The sequence below is a fragment of the Melospiza melodia genome, chromosome 3 (genome assembly GCF_035770615.1).
Source record: "Melospiza melodia melodia isolate bMelMel2 chromosome 3, bMelMel2.pri, whole genome shotgun sequence".
Lineage (NCBI taxonomy): Eukaryota > Metazoa > Chordata > Aves > Passeriformes > Passerellidae > Melospiza > Melospiza melodia.
The window spans coordinates 35,980,634-36,001,330 of record NC_086196.1 but is presented as its reverse complement, the minus strand read 5'-3'; the positions used below and the strand labels follow the sequence as shown (position 1 = coordinate 36,001,330).

Genomic DNA, 20,697 nt, shown 5'->3' with positions numbered 1-20,697 from the left:
CCCTACACCAATTCCCACACAACCCAATGGAAGTGTGCAAGTACTCGCATGGAAGTTAATTTGGCTACCTGTATATGTAATTGCAGATCACAGCTGACATTTACTGTGTGTCAAAAGGAAAGCTTACTCATGGTTAGGAACCGTGCAATGAGAAGTCTGTTTTTCAGAATGAAGAAACAATTGTCGCATACAAAGTCAAGACACCTCCCTGCAAAAAACAGTCAGTGTGGAATGAAGCGTGATGCAGTATCTTAGTGACAGTTTTCATAACTTGCCCATGACTGCAACAAGTAGATTCTGAGTATGTAATAAATTTTTAAAAAGTATGTAATTCTGCCTGCCCAATGATATAAAAGGAAACTATAGAATGCAGAATTATTTTCTTAGGCATGAAGTGTGGTAATCTAGCATGTGATAATCTAGTAGTAGATGCTGGTGAATGTAGGTATCTTTTTTCCCCTCTTGTATTTCTTATATGAGAGGTGGTATTTATACATAAAGGAAATATTCCTGAATTATAATGCACGGACATTTTTTGGGAGCTTGTATATGGCCACTGACCAACTGAAGATAACATTTTGACCTATGTATCCTAATTGTGAAGCAGCATTGTGTGAGTGTAAATTAGGGAGTTTATTGCTAGGAATGCAACAAGCTTATTCCAGAACTTTAATGGGAGGTAAGGAATATTCTATTTTAATTTTACAGCTGTAGAATAGGAAAAGTGCTGTTCAGTGCTGCACAAGTTATGAGCAAATGCTGGAGCTAAAATTAGATATTCCATCTGTAGGTTTTGTGATATGTGCATGTTCTTATGAAAAGTAAATATCAAACAGAAATTGTATTTATTTGAATTTTCTGTTGGGAAATGAAGGTGTTCACTCAGAACTGATGATGGTAATAACATGATTTATTTTTCCATGAAGTAGATGTTTCCTCCTATTTTTGAAAGAAAAATCTCCATTGTAAATAATTGAATACCTCTGCTGTGAAATTATTCCATGTGTCAAAACTGATTGCCCACAAGAAAGGGGCAGGACTTAGTGAATTGCTTATAATGCTGGGATGCTCTTCCCTCCACTGCTGTGACCCTTGCTGCTGCAGCTGGAGGAGGAGCTGATTTGGGAGCTATTTTTATCTGTGCAGCTGGCAGCTGCCCCGCAGGGACGATGTGACAGTCAGGGAAATGCACCCTAAACCAGACAAGTGCTTCAAGACAGGGCCAAGGGATCCAGTCAGTAGTGATGTAAAAACTGCCTGGACTAGCTAATGGCTCCTTCCTGGCAGGATCTCCCAGGGGACAGCTAAGTTTGATAATGCAATTTCAAATCTTTAATTCAACATTCTAAACATTTTCAAATACACATGCTAAGAAATATTTTTTTTTCTAAGTCCCTAGCTGATTTTCTGCGTAAAAGCAGCTTGGCTATGGGAGATGTGGGTTCTAGTTAAAAATTATAGAGAAGTTCTAGGTGCTCACACCTTGGGTAAGTATAATATGGGTTTAGAACTCAAATTTGTCTTGACATTTAGATCTTAAGTGGTGTCTTTCTCTTCATTAGCTTGTTAAGACTTGAACTTTGCTGTGAAACTCTTCAAATAGTCGGATATTAGAACATTATTGTAACAATAAGAAGTATTTCCTATGAGTATTTAGAGGCAAAATTGGCTGTCTCAATAAAATATAGAGTTATTTCTGGCAAGTGCAGAATACATTTTTTGTCAGTAGGAAATTTTACTCTTCCATCATGTAAATCTGAAAGTGTCCAGTGATGTCTAATCAAACTGATTTCCTTTTATTCTCAGATGAGCAAGAGTCAGTGCAGAAACGGACTTTCACAAAATGGATCAATACTCATCTGGCTAAGGTAACACATGGCTTTGAATCTTATTTTTTTTGAAACTCAAACCTTTTAATCTATGCCTATACAGCCCAGGAGTATAGAATATGCCAGATTTCTCTGGGCAGTATTTCCTAAAGTTAAAAAAGGATCCTCCTCATCTGCACGCTACTGGGGATGAATCTCAGTGTGGTAGTGATCAGCTGCAGAACTGTGAGTGGTGTTCAGAGGCAGCCACCCAGCCTCTTTGGCCAGAACTAGGTAGCACAGTACCTGGTACTTGAGCCAGAGGAAACATCTGAAAGTGCTTTCTATGAAAGGGCAATACTGGACTTATTGCACACAATATATTCAAATAAAACTTTAGTCATGTCTTGTGCAGTTTGATCTGGTGACAGACATAAGTAGTGCTTCATGAATCCAGTGCTGAATTAATTATCTGATGCATTGTGAGATTTGTCATCAAACTATTGTTCCTTCCTCTTAACACAACTTAAACTCCTGGTCTTGACTTTAGAAGAGTAAAGACAGTGATTTATACACAGTTTTAAAGTATTAAGCTACAACTGGTAACAACTTTATCTAAGCAGTGAGATTCAGTTTGGCATTCCTGGGCTTTTCACACAACACACCTCTAACCATAGTTATCAATTAGTCTAATAAATTAAAAATTTAAACTCCAAGAGCAGCTTTTTGAAGTGTGCATTTTTAAGCCTGAAGATTAATGATCACTAAAACTGAGTAAAGAATAGCTGTAGCAGCACTGTTTTAACTTTTGTGTAAGGCAAAAAATGCCCTCAAAAATGAGCTGAGCAAAGCAGGAGGCTCATATGATGCTGTATTGTGTGATTTGATCTGGCAAGGCAATATGGTAGAGCAGCAATATTTTACATTGCTGAAGAATGTAGTGGGAGAACTTACTGTGAAATTAACTATACTGGCATTGTAAAATTCCACTGCAAGAACAAAGTTACCTTCAGGACTTCTTGGCAATGGTTTCTCACTGGAAATGAGGTCTGTCCCCATATTGTCTTTAAAGTAATTTGGAAAAGGCCCTCATGTAGGAAAGAACTTAAGCACTCTGTTTTGTTTACTTTGAAATTAAAAAGCATTCAGTGTTTGCTAAAGCATCAACTAAGGGGGCTGTGAATGAGTGTCAGAGGAAAAAATAACCCTTATTTCATGTTCATCTATTTCTGAATTGTGTTGTGTCATTAATAATAATCTGATAATTATGGAAAAGTAGAACTGTTAGGTAGGTTATCTATAACATATTGTTAGATATTATGAGCGTGTGTGTCCATATCATGATAATTCCCTAGTCTACAGACTAATCCTTGGCAAGAGACTAAGTAGTGGTGGCAGCCACTAAAAGATCTTGCCGTGGGTTGGGATTTGTGAATGTTTCCTGCTGTGCTAGTCCATTTGGGCCATGAGAGCTCAGATGAACCTTTTGACTTGCATGATTTTAGGTGTGTAGTTCTCTAATGGGCCTGATACTGTAAAGACTGATCAAACACATCCAAACCAGGCAGTTCTGCAGTTACACCCCTGACTTTTAGGTACCTTCCAATTACTTGTAGTAACTGATTTTTCATCGTTCACACTTCACCAGGAAAGCTGTCTGAGATACTTTTATTGATGGCTTTCTGCATTGTTTGCCTCACTGCCTAAGATCATCTGGCTCTGCTTCCCATTTTCACGGTTATGCTGCCGAAGGGAAGCACTCTTTACAGAAATTAGACTCAGTTAAAGTGACCCATGTCATGCAAATTCTTAGGCGTTTAAAGCTTAAACTTTTAAAACTTTTTTAGTTACGTTTCTAGAAATATGTAAGTGAAAATATGTTTTCTGAGTTAATCACAACTGTAGGAAATACAGGTGGGTCTCTGAAGTGCCCAGTATTCCCCTTGCACTTATGTTCTGACTTTTAACTCAAAATTTCAATATTTAGGCTATTTGAGTTTTGTAAGAGGTTGTTGTGGTTTCGATTGTTTCAAAAGAAACTGGAGATGTGCAAGATCTCCATTGTCTGGAAGCCTTTGAAATGTGATACGGAAAAATCCTGGAAGGAGACCCACTTTTAGGCAGCACTGTCTGCATTCTGCTCTCGTCTTTGACCCAATATAAAGTGGAGCATCTACTAGTCTAGTACCTAGTGAAGAACACAGGGAAGTGCTGGCCTAAACTGAGAGCAGAGAAACAGCAATAGATGCTGAGCCAGGGGAAAAAGGGGTAGACAGGGGGAAGATGATTTGAATTTTGCCTTTGTGTCTCACCATTGATCCAGAAACAGTGTGCTACATTTGACCCAGTATATGCATTCCAAATTCTCAGTAAATTCATGTCAAATTGTCTCTCTGTCTCTTGGCTACTCTTGGAAAACTCTGTATTTCTTTCCTTTCATTGGCACTTTTGATAATCTCATAAAATTATAAATTGAAAAAGGAATAGGAGGAAGTAAGAGAAAACGGGAAACTATAATTAGGGTATCTGTTTCTCCAAGCACCATGTCCATCTAAAGAAATGTTTCATCTTAAGTGAGATTGAGGGGTTTTGAAAATAAGTACTGCATGAAATCTCAAAAATAGGAGAAATTAATGGTTTCTATGCAAAGATTGATGGGATTTTACTGTAGTGATTTGAAAGATGGTTTAGAGGTAGCAAAGGAAAGGAAACCACTCAGGTAGAGTTGTCATCCTTACACTGTGTTGATTGAGTAGAGCAAAGGTGGATCTAAGAAGGAGTACATTGTGAGGAGTAGTGATTTGAAAGAAATGGAAATACAGAAGTGATTTGATTATTTTAGGTAGAACCAAGACCAATTCATAGCTTGGGAACATAAAGCAGTGTGTGATTATTTGTCAGGGTTAGCTAGGAGCAAAAAATTCTCCCCTGCTAATCTGAAAGCTCTTAGTGTATATTTTTCATGTAAAAAGTCATGCTCTAATTGAAACAGAAACTAATTCAGTAACTAAGACTGTCAGTTACATTTAACCACTTATTTTTGGCTATTTGATGTTAGGAATAGGTTTGAAAATATGGATAACAAATAAATACTAATGAGCAAAATAGATAAATGAAGTGAGACTGTTGCTGAAATTTCTTCACCAAAAGGGGTTGTCAGGCACTGGAATTGGCTGCCTATGAAAGTGATTGAGTCATCATCACTGGAGGTGCTTAAAAGAGGTGCAGATGTGGCACATAGGGCCATGGCTTAGTGGTGGACATGTCAGTGTTAGGTTAAGGGTTGGACTTGATTTTAAAGCAATTCTCCAGCTGGCTTTATGATACTATTTCTCTAAATGGCTTTATGATACTATTTACTGAATTTTATGAAAGGCAGTAGGAGAAGGTATGAATTTTTTATTCTCTTTCACTCTTACAAGAGAATGCTACCTTTTTAAGATTAAGCTATGTGTTTCAATGTTCTTTCACGAGCAGAGGACAAGTACATCTTGGCATTAATTATGGGACAACTCAAAAGATGGAGGTGAAACAGCCTTGGTGCAAGGTGTGCCCTCACCCAGAGGGGATGAAGAGAGAGGAAAGGCCTGCAAGTGTGCTAACTAGCAGGCAGTGTGATGCAGCTTCATGTGGGGTGAGCTGTTAGCACGAGGCTGCATCTGTCCCTCTGCTGTTTCCCTAAGCGCAGCTGTCCCTGTTCTGTGATTCTGAGCAGTAATCTGGTGAGACTCATCAATTGGAAATCATGTTTTCTCTGCCAGCCAATTGCAGAAATTGAGTCATAATCTTTGAAAGTAATGTGGTCTAATTTCTGGCCATCCTTTTGAATTTTTGTGCATCTGTGCAGTTCTACTAATGATAAATGCGATATGCATGTGTAACAGGACAAGAAGTTTTCTGATTCCATATAATTTATTCATATTTTTCTATGGTTGTAGAACTGTTTTTCCTCATCTCAAGCTCAGCTTCAAAGTATAGACATAATTTGAGTATGCTTCTAATTATCTATTTAAGCATCTTTTCAAAATCTAAATTTAAAAAACAGAACAAATTTACACCAAATATTTCAAAAAGGAGACATTACTTGCATTCAGAACAGCAATTGCTTAAATATTTTTTCATTTCACTACCTATGCCAGTTTTTGAGGTAGGGGATTAGATGAGTAAAGAGGATGAAAAATATATCACTTTCTTTAACAGCTAAGGCATGTACTTTTTATTGCCTTTCTCACCTTTCATGAAAGTTTGGGGAAATATTAGTTTCAAAGTTTGAGACACATACTGTTAATTGGTTTAAACCAACCAAACAACAGTTTTGTTCCCAGGTGTAGGGATAATTTTAGTATTTGTACTCACCAAAGTAAACTCACTGACAGAGTGAACAACAAATACCTAGTGGAAGAAATTGCTATTAATTTTGTGTTTCTCTTAAGAGGATGCACACATATAAAAAACAAAAGCAGAGGATGGATATCAATTAAAAATAAAACTAAGAATGGGTGAAAATTTTTAATTTTATTTATGCAATATTTATATAATGATGAATTAAACCTGGACATTAAGCCTCATATTAAAGCTTTTAAAACTGCAAAATTCTATCTTTCATAGCAAAGAAAGGAAGAAAAAGAAGCAGGTATATCAAGACTGGGAGCTCTCACACACAGTGCTCTCCATGAACTTAGCTGGTTCTTAAAATTTAAATGTAACTTGGTCTTTCTTGGTCTTTCATGAGCCTCATCAGTTTTCATCTTTTAACTGAGTCTGGTCCTTTTGGTCTTTTTCAAGTGGGAAAACAGAGGCTCCCGGTGTCCTTGTCACTGACACAGAAAAAAAAATAAGCTGCTGTTGACGTTGACTGCATAATGAGGAAAATCTGACTGGTATTGTCCTGCTTCAACAGTTACTATATGTTTTCAGTTAGTATTGCATATAACCTCTTATGTTAAACCATGAATGTAAATTAATGTAAATGTAAATTAATTTGGGCAATGAAATTAATCATGCAAAACTTAGGACTGAGTGCCTCAGCTTTAGTAATTAGAAGAGTCACCAACAGCAAGGACTATGAAAACATTCTTATGGATTTAGGAAGTAAATTGTGCCAGAGAAGGGGTCCAGCTATTACAGAGTAATGGAAATTTCACATTGTCCTTGCTGTTCTCACATGTTATTTCCCTGCAGAGTCAAATTCAGCAGTTGCATAGATTTGTTCCTATTTGTGCATGTGGATAGATTTTTATGCACTTTTCCAGCAGTCTTTGAAAGATTATTTGAAAATTAAGGTAGCAAAAATAGTATTCAATGTCTGCATTGGCATTCATTATGATGCAGATGCTGTTATTTGTATAGTATGATTTATTCATTAGAGCAGTTAAGTGCTGGGTGTGAGGAAAAGATTCCTGTAGAAAATATGCAAATGAGAAATTAAATGCAGGAAAAAGTCTTGCAATAAAAGAGTAAAGCTTAGCAAATATATGTTTGTTCCATATCTGAAGTTTGGATTTGACAAAAATTATTTTACTGCATACACAAAGAATTTCTAGAGATTGCAGGTCTACTAAAAATCTTTTTTTGAGGCTTATCAGTCAAATTTTTTTTATATGTACCAATGTTCAGTTCTTTAGGTTATTCAGAATATTTCCTGGAGACTACAGCCAATTAGACAACTTTTAAGAGCAACAAGTTTATGCAAAGCATTTCTTCCACAGTTTCCACTTATGATCAGTTCTAAAACAGTTATTTAAATAAATATTTAATATTATAAAAATCTAGTTTATTAGCCTTGAAGATTCGTTCTTATTTAATTTGTATTCCTCCTACAGATCATGTGAATTTACATGTTCTGAGTGTGATTCCTTCCTTGGGACATGACTGTTCCTAAATATCATTATTACTATAAATTGCACTATTGTGGTTGGATAAACTGCAATAAAGGAGTCTTTAGTAGAATTCATGCAATGCAATATGTAGCAGATCATTAATCTGCACTTGCTGTTTTTCTTTCTTGAAGAAGCTTGCAAAAAAGCTTAATCAAGTACTGAGGCACCTGAAATCATAGTGTGGACCACCTTACAAGTTGGTCAGATTTAATGTCTCATTATTCACTGAAGTATATTCTGGCTTTTGCCAATACATTTTGTTCAAAAAGTTTATAATTGAAGGTTTTTCTTTACTATTATAGGATAATTCTTTGCACAGGCTTTCCAACATTCAAAACAGAGTGTATTAGGATCATTGCAGCTGATTGCATTGCTAGGGCTATACCCTTAAGTGCAAAAAACCAAAATCTGAAGTACGTTCAACATTTTAGAATAGCAAAAATTTAAGTATTTTGGCAGTGCATTAAGGAACTAAGTGAAAAGTTGTTAAGTCTGAATCAATAAAAAGTTTTCAATATATTCTAAGTGAATATAGCGTAAAAAAGCCCCAAAACTTTCTTTTCTGGAGGCAAAAGAGTAATCAGTGTTTACCTTCATCTTTCACTTCATTTGACATTATATGTGCAGTCAAGGAGTAGGGATTAACCCATTCCAACAGAAGATGTGTTAATATCAGTGGAGGATCTGCTAGAAAACATTTAAGTAGCTTAGGCCATGCTGTGCAGTGGTCCATGTATAATAAATAAGTATGTATGAACTTCTCAGTATCACCTAGCATGTGTATCAACACGGGGAATAAGATTGAAATCTATACTTGTGTAGAAGAGGACTCTTTTTCTATATATGCCACTAGAAATATAACTCAGTGACTGAAATAATAATAATCATCATGCCATGCTTATGTGCCCAAAGTAGAGTAGTTAAAAAAAAAAAAAAGGTGATTTATGAAATGTAATGAGAGTGTAACCTCCTTGTAGTTAGGTGTTAACATTTTCAGGATAGTGTAAAGCATTATATTACATAGCATATTACTGAGAACGTTTCTGGCAGTCTACATAAATAATAAAAAATAACTAAATTTCCATATTAGAGGGGTCTTATACAGGGCATCTTGTGACACAGGTATTGTATCTGCCTTCTGTTCCAGTTTTATTGGTGTAAAGATCCAGTTTTATTGATGTAACATCCATGGTGTGTGCTGCTGAACACTTTGCAATTATGCCACCTTCCAGCAACAAAAAGTGCATTTAAATTGCTGACTTAAGGACAGTTGTGATTCTCACACTTCAGAGCAGGAGTTCTTACCAGCTTTGTTGCTTGATGGTTTCTTTTCAGCTTTTCATCTTATTCAGTGCTGTCTCTACAGCTGTTTTTCCCCAAACCGATGTTTGATTCAAGTAGTAAGTACTGTAGATGTTAATTTGCTTGGGATGCTTTCACTGCCTTGCCATAGCACCAAGCCTCAGTTTGGGTGTAAATCTAATTTTTGTAGCTTCTGTCAATACCACTGAATACCACCACTGTGGTGGTGTTCTGTCAAGACCACCACTCTGGTGGTTCAGAGCAAGAGTTTGGCCTGGGTAACCAGAGGCTTTAACTACAGAGTGAAGCTATACACTGGGGAAAACTGAAGTGCTTCCCAGACTTGCTTTGCAGATGACCTCCAGATGACTTTTGGCTTCATGTTGGGATAAGACAAATTTTGACTTCTACCTTGATTTGTGAGTAAGGATACCAAAGCACACAAGTGAGAGCTGTCTTATGCTCAAAAAGGTTGTCTATCAAGCACATTATGGGCACCAGAATCACGGGGTACTGTAAATCTCACATACCCTTCAAACTAAATGTATCCTAAATTGCCCTCTCTAAGAAACCCATCTCTCTTCATTGCTGTAGAGTCAATTTCAATAGACAAACCTCACTACTGGGGCATTTGGATAGGTGGTTTTTTCAGGCCTTCACCTCCTGTTGGATTAGGATGGCAGCTGCTGTAATCCTCTTGTCTTTATGGCTGAATTACTTTAGCACATAATTCTTCAGTGTTTTGTCATGTGGTAATGCTGATAAAACCAAAGCTGCTCCAAGCTTCAAACAGGAAATGATAACATAGAAGGTGAGGAAAATTAATTGCATTTGTATCAACTGCCTGTGATGCAAGACTGGGACAAATTAATCTTCAGTGACCCACTTGCTTCATTGATTTCTTTGGTGTTATATTAAGGAAGAACATGATCCAAGGAGGAACATTATCTATAGCTTTGCTAGGAAATCATAAAGAACTATGACTTAATACACCCTCATAATGAGTTGTAGTGCTACTTTATTTTATATACATGAAAATATAGGCTCTTCTATTAGTGTGACTATTAGAGCATGTCAAATCTGAGATGAAGTCTACTTCCAGCAGAGTTCTTTTTTTTTTCACTTTCTGCCAAAGTTATGTTTTATTGAAATAATATTTTATCCAAGCTGATTTTTTTTTTTGTAATTTGGGGAGCTGGAATCTTTTTTCTTTCTCCAAATTTCTTACTGCAGTTTTACCTTTTCAAAAGCAATGTTTCATTTATTAGATTCATCATTTCAAATTTCTATTTCTACACAAAAATGTAGATAGAAATAGGTAGAAGAATAGATAATTTGTTGTGCAAGCACTTCTTTTAACAAGTACCCCAAAAGTAAATTATTAAACGTAAAGTAGTTTCAAGAATTTTGTAGTCTCATTGTAATTGTAGTGAATGAACAGGTATTAGTATTATTATCATTATTTGTATTATTATTATCATCATAAGGCTTATGAATTCTCACAAGCTGATGGATGTTGGAGGGTGCCTATTCTATTTGTCAGCTGGACCGGGTTTAAACTTTTTGTTTCTGGGAGACATTTTGTGATCATTAAACTACTGACCAGCTGAGAGTCATAATTCCACAAACTGGTGTGCATTTAAGAATACAGAGTTTCATTATGTGACCTTGTTATTTGAAATTTCTGAAATATCATCTGTTTACATATTTTTGAGTATTGTCGTTGTTGTTCTTGTGTAGGTAAACACATTTGGTTAGCAATTTGTCTTAAGTAGGAGCTGAGACAGTGCTGACAGCACCCAAAGCCTGCAAGGCTGGAGGAGAGGAGAGAAAATACAGCAACTCAGTGTAGCAACTGTCAGCTGTGAGAAGTGGCAGCATCACTCAACCTGCTCTGCTACTCTAGGGATTTTCCCTTCATACAGCTCCTCCTATTGCTTGGAATGAGAGAGTGAAATTTCTGTGAAATACTTAACACAAGGGAAATAATCTGATGGATTGAAATGTGACTATAATAGTACATCTGTAAATTGTGTGTGCTTTGTAGAACCAGAGGCAGCTGTTGGCTTATTTCTCTGCTTGTTGCAGGGGGAAGGAGGTTTTTCTTTTGTGTCTTCAGTTGCAGAAATCCACAAAATTTTACAGTCCTGTGGCAGAAATATTAATAAACAATGTGGTGGCAAAGCAGTGGTTAAAGGATATGTTGACATGAAAAATTATAAAATACAAAGAAGGGGACCAGCCACTCTCTTTGGGTTTCTGTTCATGAAGACTGTTATTAGGGTGCAGTAGTGGTGAGCCATTATGATATCTGAACCCTTCTCCCTTTTCAGCGCAATCCTCCCATGCTGGTGAATGACCTGTTTGAGGATATCAAAGATGGGGTAATGCTAATTGCCCTTCTGGAGGTTCTTTCAGGGCAGAAGTTGGTAAGTTCTTCCTTCTACAAAAACTTTCTTCTTCTTTATACAAGATTGTTGCATAACTTCTGTGGGGTACAATTTTCTAATAAGTTTCTATATTTCTCTACTGTAACAAAACTTATTCCTTCATAGGAAAATAAGGTTTTCACTGAGTAGATTATCTGATTACACAGCATTATTACATATGATTGCAGGCATGCTTGATTATTGATTATTGCACATTTTTATTAATTTTGCCATGTAGCTCTTAAAAACTTCTTACTTGTATTAGTCTTTGCAGTTCATCTGGGTTTTGCCACTATGACAAAATCAGGGTTTAAACTGCAAGTTACTTCTGTGCATCTTGGAAAAAAATGAGACTTTTTCTGTTAAATTTATTGCTTTGACTCAAAAAAAAACCTCAAACAAGCTCCTCAAATTTCATGGGGGCCTATATCCATTTGCATTGACAGTTGCTCTGCTACTGTAAAGAACCTTAAATGATGCCAAATGGCTTTTTCACAGCCAAGTTATGTAAAGAGAGGATGGTGTGCCCACAGCAAATAGGCTGTCTTTTGGGAGGCAAGCTAGTTTTGTGCATGGAGGAGAAAAATGAAATGATTTTAGCCCAAGGGCTGTGACTTTCCCCAAACCAGCTCGCAGATCAGGTGGCAGCATCTGAAGAAGCAGTGTAGTCTGTTGTTTAGCTGGCTTCAGGCTCCTTCACATACAGGCAGTTTGCTCTCCTTTTCGTATTTCACCTCTGTTTTGATTGCAGGTGAACCCCAAAATTAGGCAATAAATCAAACTGCAAAAGTGATTTTACTGTGAAATGGGATAAAGCTGTACTTTCCAATGTGTTTCTACTCCATTGAAATATATCCCTTTCAGTTTCTGTTAGTCTGAGACAGAAAGCCTCCCTCTTGTGGCAAACCAGAAGTAGTAAAACAGAAAAAGAATTTTATTGAGGGCACCTGTTACAGTGAAATTCACTGGATTGTATCCTGCCTGTATTAGTTAGGGAAAGACAAGAGACATTCCAAAATAAGAATAATGTCTGGTAAACTTAAAGGTTATGTATACCAGCATATGATATCCTGTAGAAACTGCAGGAGGGATTCAGAATTTATCGTAGGCCTTTGTTAAAGCCATTTGTAACATCATGAACACAAATTTAAATTACAATAGTTGCACATTTGCATTACAGTATAAAATTCCATGGGGAATTTAATTCTACTGTCCGGTATTAGAAACCTAGCATATGTTCTTGATTGAATTTTTGAAAATCTGTCTTTTTTTAGCCTACATGTCTCAAGTTCAGTGAAATTCATTCTTTATGGGAATTTGGCTGAGGTTTTAATTGCCAGTAAGGTACTAGAGATAGGATGAAAAATCTTAGGTAAAATGTCTCCATTGAAGACTGATTTTAAAATAACAACAGTTTTGACTTACACATTGCAGGCAAAAATATTTCACTGAGAGAATGTTGTCTTCTCTCAAATGCATATATGTATGTATACACACACATATATATGTGTGCGTTTGCATGTGTACAAAAATAGTTATTTTGCGTTGGGAAAAAATCTCTCGGATTTCATGATGTTTATGGACCGAAGCCAACAGTTTGCATCCTGAGATTAAGTCATATGTAACTTTTTTATAATGGCATTATCACACTTGTGTCCCCTGTATCTGTCAGTCCTCCCTCTGATGTACATGCAAAGGTACAATTCAACAATTTCACTGTTCCAAGGAGCATTTTTATAAAGCCATTGACAATAAATCTGAAAGTTCAGTTTTTGAAGCAAACAGGCATAAATCTGATTGGAGTTTAATCTGTTCTTTCTCTTTAAGCCTTGTGAGCAGGGGCGTCAGCTGAAGCGAATTCACTGGGTTGCCAACATTGGCACAGCTCTAAAGTTTCTGGAAGGTAGACGGGTAGGTATGGTAGCTGTTAGCCCTGGTTTTACTTTGTTTTTCCCTTTGTCTCCATAAGGATATTATTTGCATCCACCCATCTGGTTTTATTCTCCAAAATTTGAGCTATGTATGCAGTCTTCAGTTTCTACACAATATCTAAAAGCTGCTGTAGAGTAAAAATTGTAAGGTCCAACACTAATATGTGGCAATGCATAGGATGAAGCTTGTGTTTTTTGTTTTTTAAATTAATAATCAATCACCTTGGAGGATTTTCTTTTTTTATATATTTTTTTAAATGTGCTTATTGACTCCTCATGATCTCTACTTTCCTGTTGTTGTTCTCAGCAAAGAATGAACTTCAGTTCAGGAGAGACACTCAATTATAAGAATAGATTTCTGGTTGGTCTTCACTTGATTTTACATGCGAAAAATCTATTCCCTGAAATTACAGATATGAAAATTTAGTTTTCATACAGATATGAAGACTTATTAGCTTGCCAGGACATCAGTCTAATTCCTGGATTTATTGTGGTGCAGTTGGTGCTGTGGCTGTTTTAGAAAAGAAAAAAAAAATAAATTTGACAAAAGAAGAAAACTTAAAACTCATTTTCATCTAGCTTTGAATATCATAAAAAAGCAATGTATTTCTACCCTTTTTTTTTGACTTTTCTCTGGATTGTAATGACTCAGATCTGGATTTTTTTCTTTAGATTATAGGTGTTTTGTCCCCTAATTTCTGCATTTTACTTCAGTGTTTGTCAATGCAGATGTTACACCTGATGAATTTTAAGTCTGCACAATACTGTTCACTGGGATTTGTTGGATTTTGGCAATCTTTCCCTGCCTTTGACTCTCTGATATCTAGACCTAATTGCAGCTATGTTATATGGGAAACAATCTTAGCAGATGCCTGTAAAAATAAATTGGAAAGATTTTAAATTGAAAATGTATAACCAAAGCAAAGAAAAATATATTTCTGATGCAAAAGTCCGTTTTAGCTCACAATCTACCTACCTGAGGAAGTATAGTTTGTTAATACAAAGCATAAGGCAAGGCTGGGGTGAAGAGCAAAACAGCCACACTTCCTTAGTTTCCATGTCACAGCGTGGTGGGTGACCCTTTTTGGATCCCACAAATATTATAACAGTGCAGCTGGAAAACTGGCCCTGCCAAGGATCAGGAAAGATTGCCAGAGCTCTGTGTTTTTCCTTCTGCAATCTCAGGATTTTTGTGCGGACTCATCTTAGTAGTTGTGTTAATGTCCCGGATTTTCTTCTAGAGGGAGTTGGAAATATGCAGGCTGTCAGCAAATCAGGGTGGCCAATAGCAGTGTTCCATAAGCTGAATCCAACCCAAAGGATGCCTCTATCCATCCTGTCACCCTTCTCCTTCCAGAGGAGGTGGGGATACTGTTCAGACAACAAATGCCCTTTCAGCAGCTGGATGCCATCCCTGGGTTGTAACCAAAGGGCAACAAACACAGACAGGATCTCCTTCCTCTGTGGGCTCTCCCATGAACAAACCTTATTACACTTTTAATCAACTTCCTGTTTTCAATGTCCAAAGAGACTTCTGCTAATACTCCTGTGTTCTGGTTTGAAAGCAAAACCAGTGAGAGACTCCAAGTCAGAAATACAGTTTATTAGGAAAAGGAAAACCAAAATACATGCAATAATACAAAAGAAAAACCAGTGACAAAGTCAGAATACAACCTGACACCCTGTTGGTCTGGGTGTTACTAGCAGTCCAGTTGGATTGGTGGCTGCAGTCCTCCTGGAGTGGCAAATGTGGTTCTGTTGGAGCAGTGATCCTGTAGAAGGGGTATGGTCTTCCTCTGATGATCCAGTGGAGAAGACAGTTGTTCCTCTGGCAATCCAGTAGAAAGACTGACTGCTCTGTCCCAAATCCCAGATTATATCTAGGTGGGGATGCTTAACTCCTCCCCCCTGGGCAGAGCGTCTCACAATGGGCTGATACGATTCTCTGAGTCATGTGGTGGATCCAATAAACAGAAATGGCTCCTGGAAGGTGTTATATCTCTGAGTCATGAGGCAAGACATTGATGGGCCCATTAACAGGAGGTAAGGAAGAAGCAATGCCCTTCCTGGTTTTCAGCAGCTCTTGAGGATGGGAATAGAATGCATCTTAATATTGTAACCTAGGACATCCTGTTACACTGTGAACTACAGCTTACAATTAACAGATACTATTCTGGACAAAATTGATTTTCTTTGTAGTTCTGGATCCATCTTAATGGTGTATAAAATAAAGGTAACTCAATAACTAGGCTGGATAGACTGTGCTTCTGTGAACAGTAGCCTAATCAGAAGCTTCAGCTGAGTCCATGTAAGTCTTTTCATTTGTAATAGATACTAAAATAACCTCACTTTCTAGAAAAACAAAAGCTTTTCTTGGAATTGGTCCAGCTGAGAGAATGAGGTGTATTTTTTTTTTTAAGATAAGGAATGGAAAATTTTCCTTATTGACTGGTGGAGGAACTAGTAATGTCATTTTTCCTAGAGTTTGTCGACTTCTTCGTGGAGAGGATTAAAAATGTGAGCTATAGGGACTTCTGCTGTGCCTCTTCCAAAGCAGCCTGTGCAGATTTAATTTGGAAAAAAACTTAGAGGTCTGGACAGCATTTTGTTTGCACTTGACATTATCTACTGGATTTCCAACTGCTTATTCAGAAAAATACAATTATTTCTCTGTTTTGGAGAGACAAATGAGGTTGCTTGAAGTCATTCTCCATCTTTTCTTTAGACTGCTCACCAGGGTTTATCTACAACCTTTGTCCTTGGACAGGCTTGTGGTAGATGGGCACTTTGGCAGTCATTCATATTTTTATCGTGATTGGTGTCTGACTCTTAGTTTTGCTGAGGAAATAGGTACTAACATAGCTGCTAACTTTCCAATATTACTTTTTTTATCTCATTTCCTAGAGCATTATCTGCATGTTTTTTTCTTCATCATACATTTCTCTCTTTTTTTCCATCTATCTTATGAATTTATTTTAGGGTGATATTTTATTCAGACTGTAGATTAGCAGTTGAGAGTTAATAGTCATGAAATCTGTTCCCATTTCTGTTGAAAAACGTAATTTGACCTTGGACAACTAATTTTTTCCCACTCTATTTTTAAAAGAGCTATTGTTAGGCTTCTCTCACAAAGGGGCCTTAATCAGTGGTTGTGATATCCTTTACAATAAAATGCTCTTTGCAGGAGAACCCTAGTATTCCTTCTTCCTTTTTTTATGCTTTTTCCACCCCTTTCCTTTTTACATTTTTATTTTTAAACTCACTTTTCTTTTTTTATTACACGTGGTTTAGAACTTTATCAATAAACCCCTGCATAGTTTAAAATCTGTTGCAGAGTATTTAATTTGTTCTCCTGATAAAATTTTATTGTAAGATTGGCCAAAAATGTGCTTTCTTTACATTAAAAATGGATTAATGCATTTACCTAAAAATTAATCAAATAAAGTTTATTTTTGTGTCATATTTTTCCTTTTGCTTTTCATGCTAGTCCGTATACAGAGGATCTCCGGTTTGTACAGTGTTTCTATCTAATTTTTATTTTTCTTTCTGCTTGAAATTATTTTTTCTACATATAATAGCATGGATCGGTCTTAAAAGTTTTCCATTATCTGCAAAACCTTTCTAAATGTGAAATTATAATTGTCTTAATGTGAAATTGCACTATTGAATATTTGGGGTTTTTTAACTGAGAATCTTGTTTGATTGCAGAAATGCATTTCAAATATAGAACCTATTTGAAATGCATTTCTTAATTGCTATACTTTGTGTATGGTAGTAACACATTTTCTTTTCTGTATAGATTAAGCTTGTCAACATAAACTCAACTGATATTGCTGATGGGAGGCCTTCTATTGTGCTTGGCTTGGTGTGGACCATAATTTTGTATTTTCAGGTACTATTTTTTTGTACTTCAGAGTCACTTGCTCAAACAATTGTTCAGATCATCACTTTATATGAACTGATGTAGTTCCAGGCTTTCACTGTGGCTAAGTCACTTTGTCATTTGCTGAGGATGTGATCCTGAATGAAGCAACAAGTGATGGTGCTTCACATTGCATAAAATTAGATGCTTGTCTGTGGAATAGATTGGTCTTTGTCTAGAGCAGAGTTCCTTCATCACTGAAGCATATTCTTCTGCTTTCTCTAAAGAATACAACATAGCAAAAGTGGAAAGTAATAGAATTGTGGATTGTTGGTATGAGTATGTTCAGCAGCCTCAGTGGTGACTGTGCTGAACATCTAATTACGGTGCACTGGATGTCAGTCAGTAATTATTCTCAGACCATACACGTAAACATGGTGATTTCACTGGCAGGTGCAGGTATTTGCAAGGATGAAATTTAGCTGTGAATCATGTAGATTGAGAGAGGGTTGAATTTGTCGAGGAAAAATCACTTGCATTCTGTTGAAGTTAGGTGGGAGGTAAAACTGGCTTCTAAATCCTGTCCATATGGGTTAACAAAGTGAGTCACTGTTCAACACTCAAAATAACAACTAATTTTATTGCTCTTCTTTATGGGGTTCTTTGGCTCCCTTGTGATGTCTCAGGGATGCTGTTCTCCTCAGCACCAACCACTTTGATGCCTTTGTAGTTCAGAGTTCATCAGAATAAAAGTTAGTCAGAATGATATTGACATTTTAATTTATAGCTCATTGAAATGAAGAGAGAAGATCGTGTTTCTCAGTCTTACTGAGACTCTAGTTCTCTGCATCATTTCTGTCATTTTTTGACCTTTCCTTTAATTCTCACAGGCAGATACATAATTTTAACATGATTGAAAACAGCATTCCACAAGAGCTGTGGTTCTCATTCTGGCAGACTCATTCTGTGATGTGACAACTTTGGATTTTAAGAGGACAGCATAAAAAAATCCTGCAACTTCCTCTGGATATAGCTTTATCATGTTGAGGAACGAAATTGTTAGTCAAATTAATGTTCTTGAAAGAATCAAGTTAATATTTTCATTTGATGAAAAGCATAATTACCATTTTACACCCTCAGCAAGCACTTTTAATGCCCTTTGCCTGCAGTACATTCACTATTTCATCACAAGGTACCTCTAAGTACCTTTTTATACAATTGAATTTATGCCACAACAGTACAACAGGAAGTAAAAAACTATCTAGATGAGGTCACTGCCATTCTTTAATTGAATGGCACTCTTCTGAAATTAGTAGATTATTTTATAATCTGAAGTTAAACTACCTGTAAGGTATTGTCTTCTGTTGTGATGATAATTTGCTATAATAGATAATATGACACACTTGTATATTTTTCCAGCTGTAGGATGTGAATTCAATAATTGTTAGATGCCTTGTGCTTCTGAGTTTAAGACCATCACCTGGGCACATTAGCATTTCTACAGCTCTTGTAATGTAAGCTTAAATAAAACACAGTTAATTATAGCTTCTGCCCAACTTTATTTAGACAGTTGTATTGGGAAATTATTAAAGAAACTGGCGTGAATCAAGAAGGTTACCTACAAAGAGTTCATTCACATTTTTTCCCCTGCAGATTGAAGAGCTTACAAGCAACCTCCCACAGCTGCAGCCCTTGTCTAGCAGTGCTTCTTCTGTGGAAAGTGTTGTCAGTTCAGAAACTGCAAGTCCCCCAAGCAAACGGAAGGTGGTAACCAAGGTCCAAGGAAGTGCCAGGAAGGCTTTGTTAAAATGGTTACAGTACACAGCAGCAAAGTAAGTAAACTACAGATTAACTGATTTTATATTTTAAGTGAAAGCTTTTTGCTCACATTCTAAGCTCTCTCAGTCAGGGATCATCCTTTTGCTCTTTATTTATATAGTACCTTCTTCTATATATAATTATAGATCCCCTCACCACATTCTTTTTGACAGCTGAGGCTGCTAAGTGTTACCACCATACAACAAATCAAGTAATAATTAATGATTTACATTAATTTTGCATGCAATCATATTTTATAATTTGTGACTAATGAATGGGATTATCTCCGACAGAATGAGGAGCTGAAAGGGGAATTAGATGTTTGAATGACAGTGCATTAGTCCTGCTGCCAAAACTCTTGGTGTGACACTGCCAGTACCACTCTGATTAAGCATTCCTCAGTGAAAGCTTGGAGGAACAACTTGCTGTTGAAAGGAAAGTGGTGAAAAGTTATGTATATCCCTCTGTAGTTTCTTGATACATTTTAAATATTATTACACAAATTGCTGAATCTTCATTTTTCCTAACCCAAGTTATTTTGGAGTTATTTCTTGCTATGTCTAGTTAACTTAATAATTTTTTCCTTTATTCTGTAAGATTATCCCATGCTGTTTCAGCTTTCAAAAAGGCATTAACCCCCTCATAAATTATATCAAAAATACTGTAGTAGTTTGATAGTTTCCACACTAAGAAAATCAGAGATGTAAAATAATATGGATTTATTTGCTCAAATTAAAGAATCACTGCTATTTCAAGACATCAATTGTGCAAAATATAGAGGGGAAATGGTCAGTTATTGGATGATGCCCCAGAGAAAATAAATGTAATTGCAAAGATTCAGACTTATGCATAGGTAGAATACAGTAATTCGTAGTGCAGTGCTGTCTAATTTGAATTTCTTCCTTTGCACTGTTGTTGGTAAGACACTGGCAATGGAAAGTGATCAGCTTCTATTTCCAGACATGCAAACAGACAAAAGGAAAATAGATTCATAAATTAAGCTGTCAGTTTTATTGAGAAGAGTTGATAAAATATGCCAAAAGAAGCTGAGTGATGCCTAGTGGTACCTGGGCCTGCTTCACACTGTTTGCAAGGGCTACTTACTTAAAGTCAGTGAAAGTGTTTCACTGATCACAGTGAGATTTGAATGAAGCTCTTCTCAGTTACAGTTATGTGAACCTCCCAATGGCAAGACTACCTTAGTGTCTTAGTGTCCTGAAAGGATGCTTGCTTGCTCAGAACAAGTTAGAAACCATCTTGCTGTCTGTGAATCACCATACCTTTCAGAACTACTGGTAAAAGAAGCAGTGATTTGGATGTGTGGTTCAGTTCTGATTACTTTCTTATTGTATATTGCTATTTCTGGATCATTTGTGTTTATTTTTAAATAAACTTTTATATTAAGTATTCTAAATATATGAATTTATAGTAGCACTCATTCCTTTGATAAGAACATAGAGAAATTTGAGTGTTGTAATTTCCCCTAAACAGCAGTGATGTTGCTCTTCATGCTATCATTTTAAAAAATAACAGGTTAGTGCAGGTTTTTTTGAATTTTATTTGTATGATACTGATGTACCTAAGTGAACTGCAGCTGTTTTAACTGTTTTAATGGAGTGAGATTTATAGGGAGGGAGATAAGTGATTGGAAGTGTGTACATCCACAGA

The 20,697-nt window shown here is 36.4% G+C and overlaps 1 protein-coding gene across 19 annotated transcripts in view; it reads left to right on the top strand.

The window, feature by feature from the left end:
• The window catches only part of SYNE1 (spectrin repeat containing nuclear envelope protein 1), a 289,695-nt gene that overhangs the window by 47,602 nt on the left and 221,396 nt on the right, over positions 1-20,697 (top strand). For 16 of the 19 annotated variants that reach the window (XM_063151307.1, XM_063151304.1, XM_063151297.1 and 13 more), the window contains exons 3-8: positions 1,807-1,868; positions 11,323-11,418; positions 13,246-13,329; positions 16,837-16,857; positions 17,149-17,241; positions 18,865-19,043. In XM_063151307.1, the coding sequence (XP_063007377.1) occupies positions 1,807-1,868; positions 11,323-11,418; positions 13,246-13,329; positions 16,837-16,857; positions 17,149-17,241; positions 18,865-19,043 (535 nt within the window). The remainder of the gene's footprint in view (positions 1-1,806; positions 1,869-11,322; positions 11,419-13,245; positions 13,330-16,836; positions 16,858-17,148; positions 17,242-18,864; positions 19,044-20,697) is intronic. The other 3 variants (XM_063151313.1, XM_063151312.1, XM_063151296.1) reach the window with 1 other exon arrangement.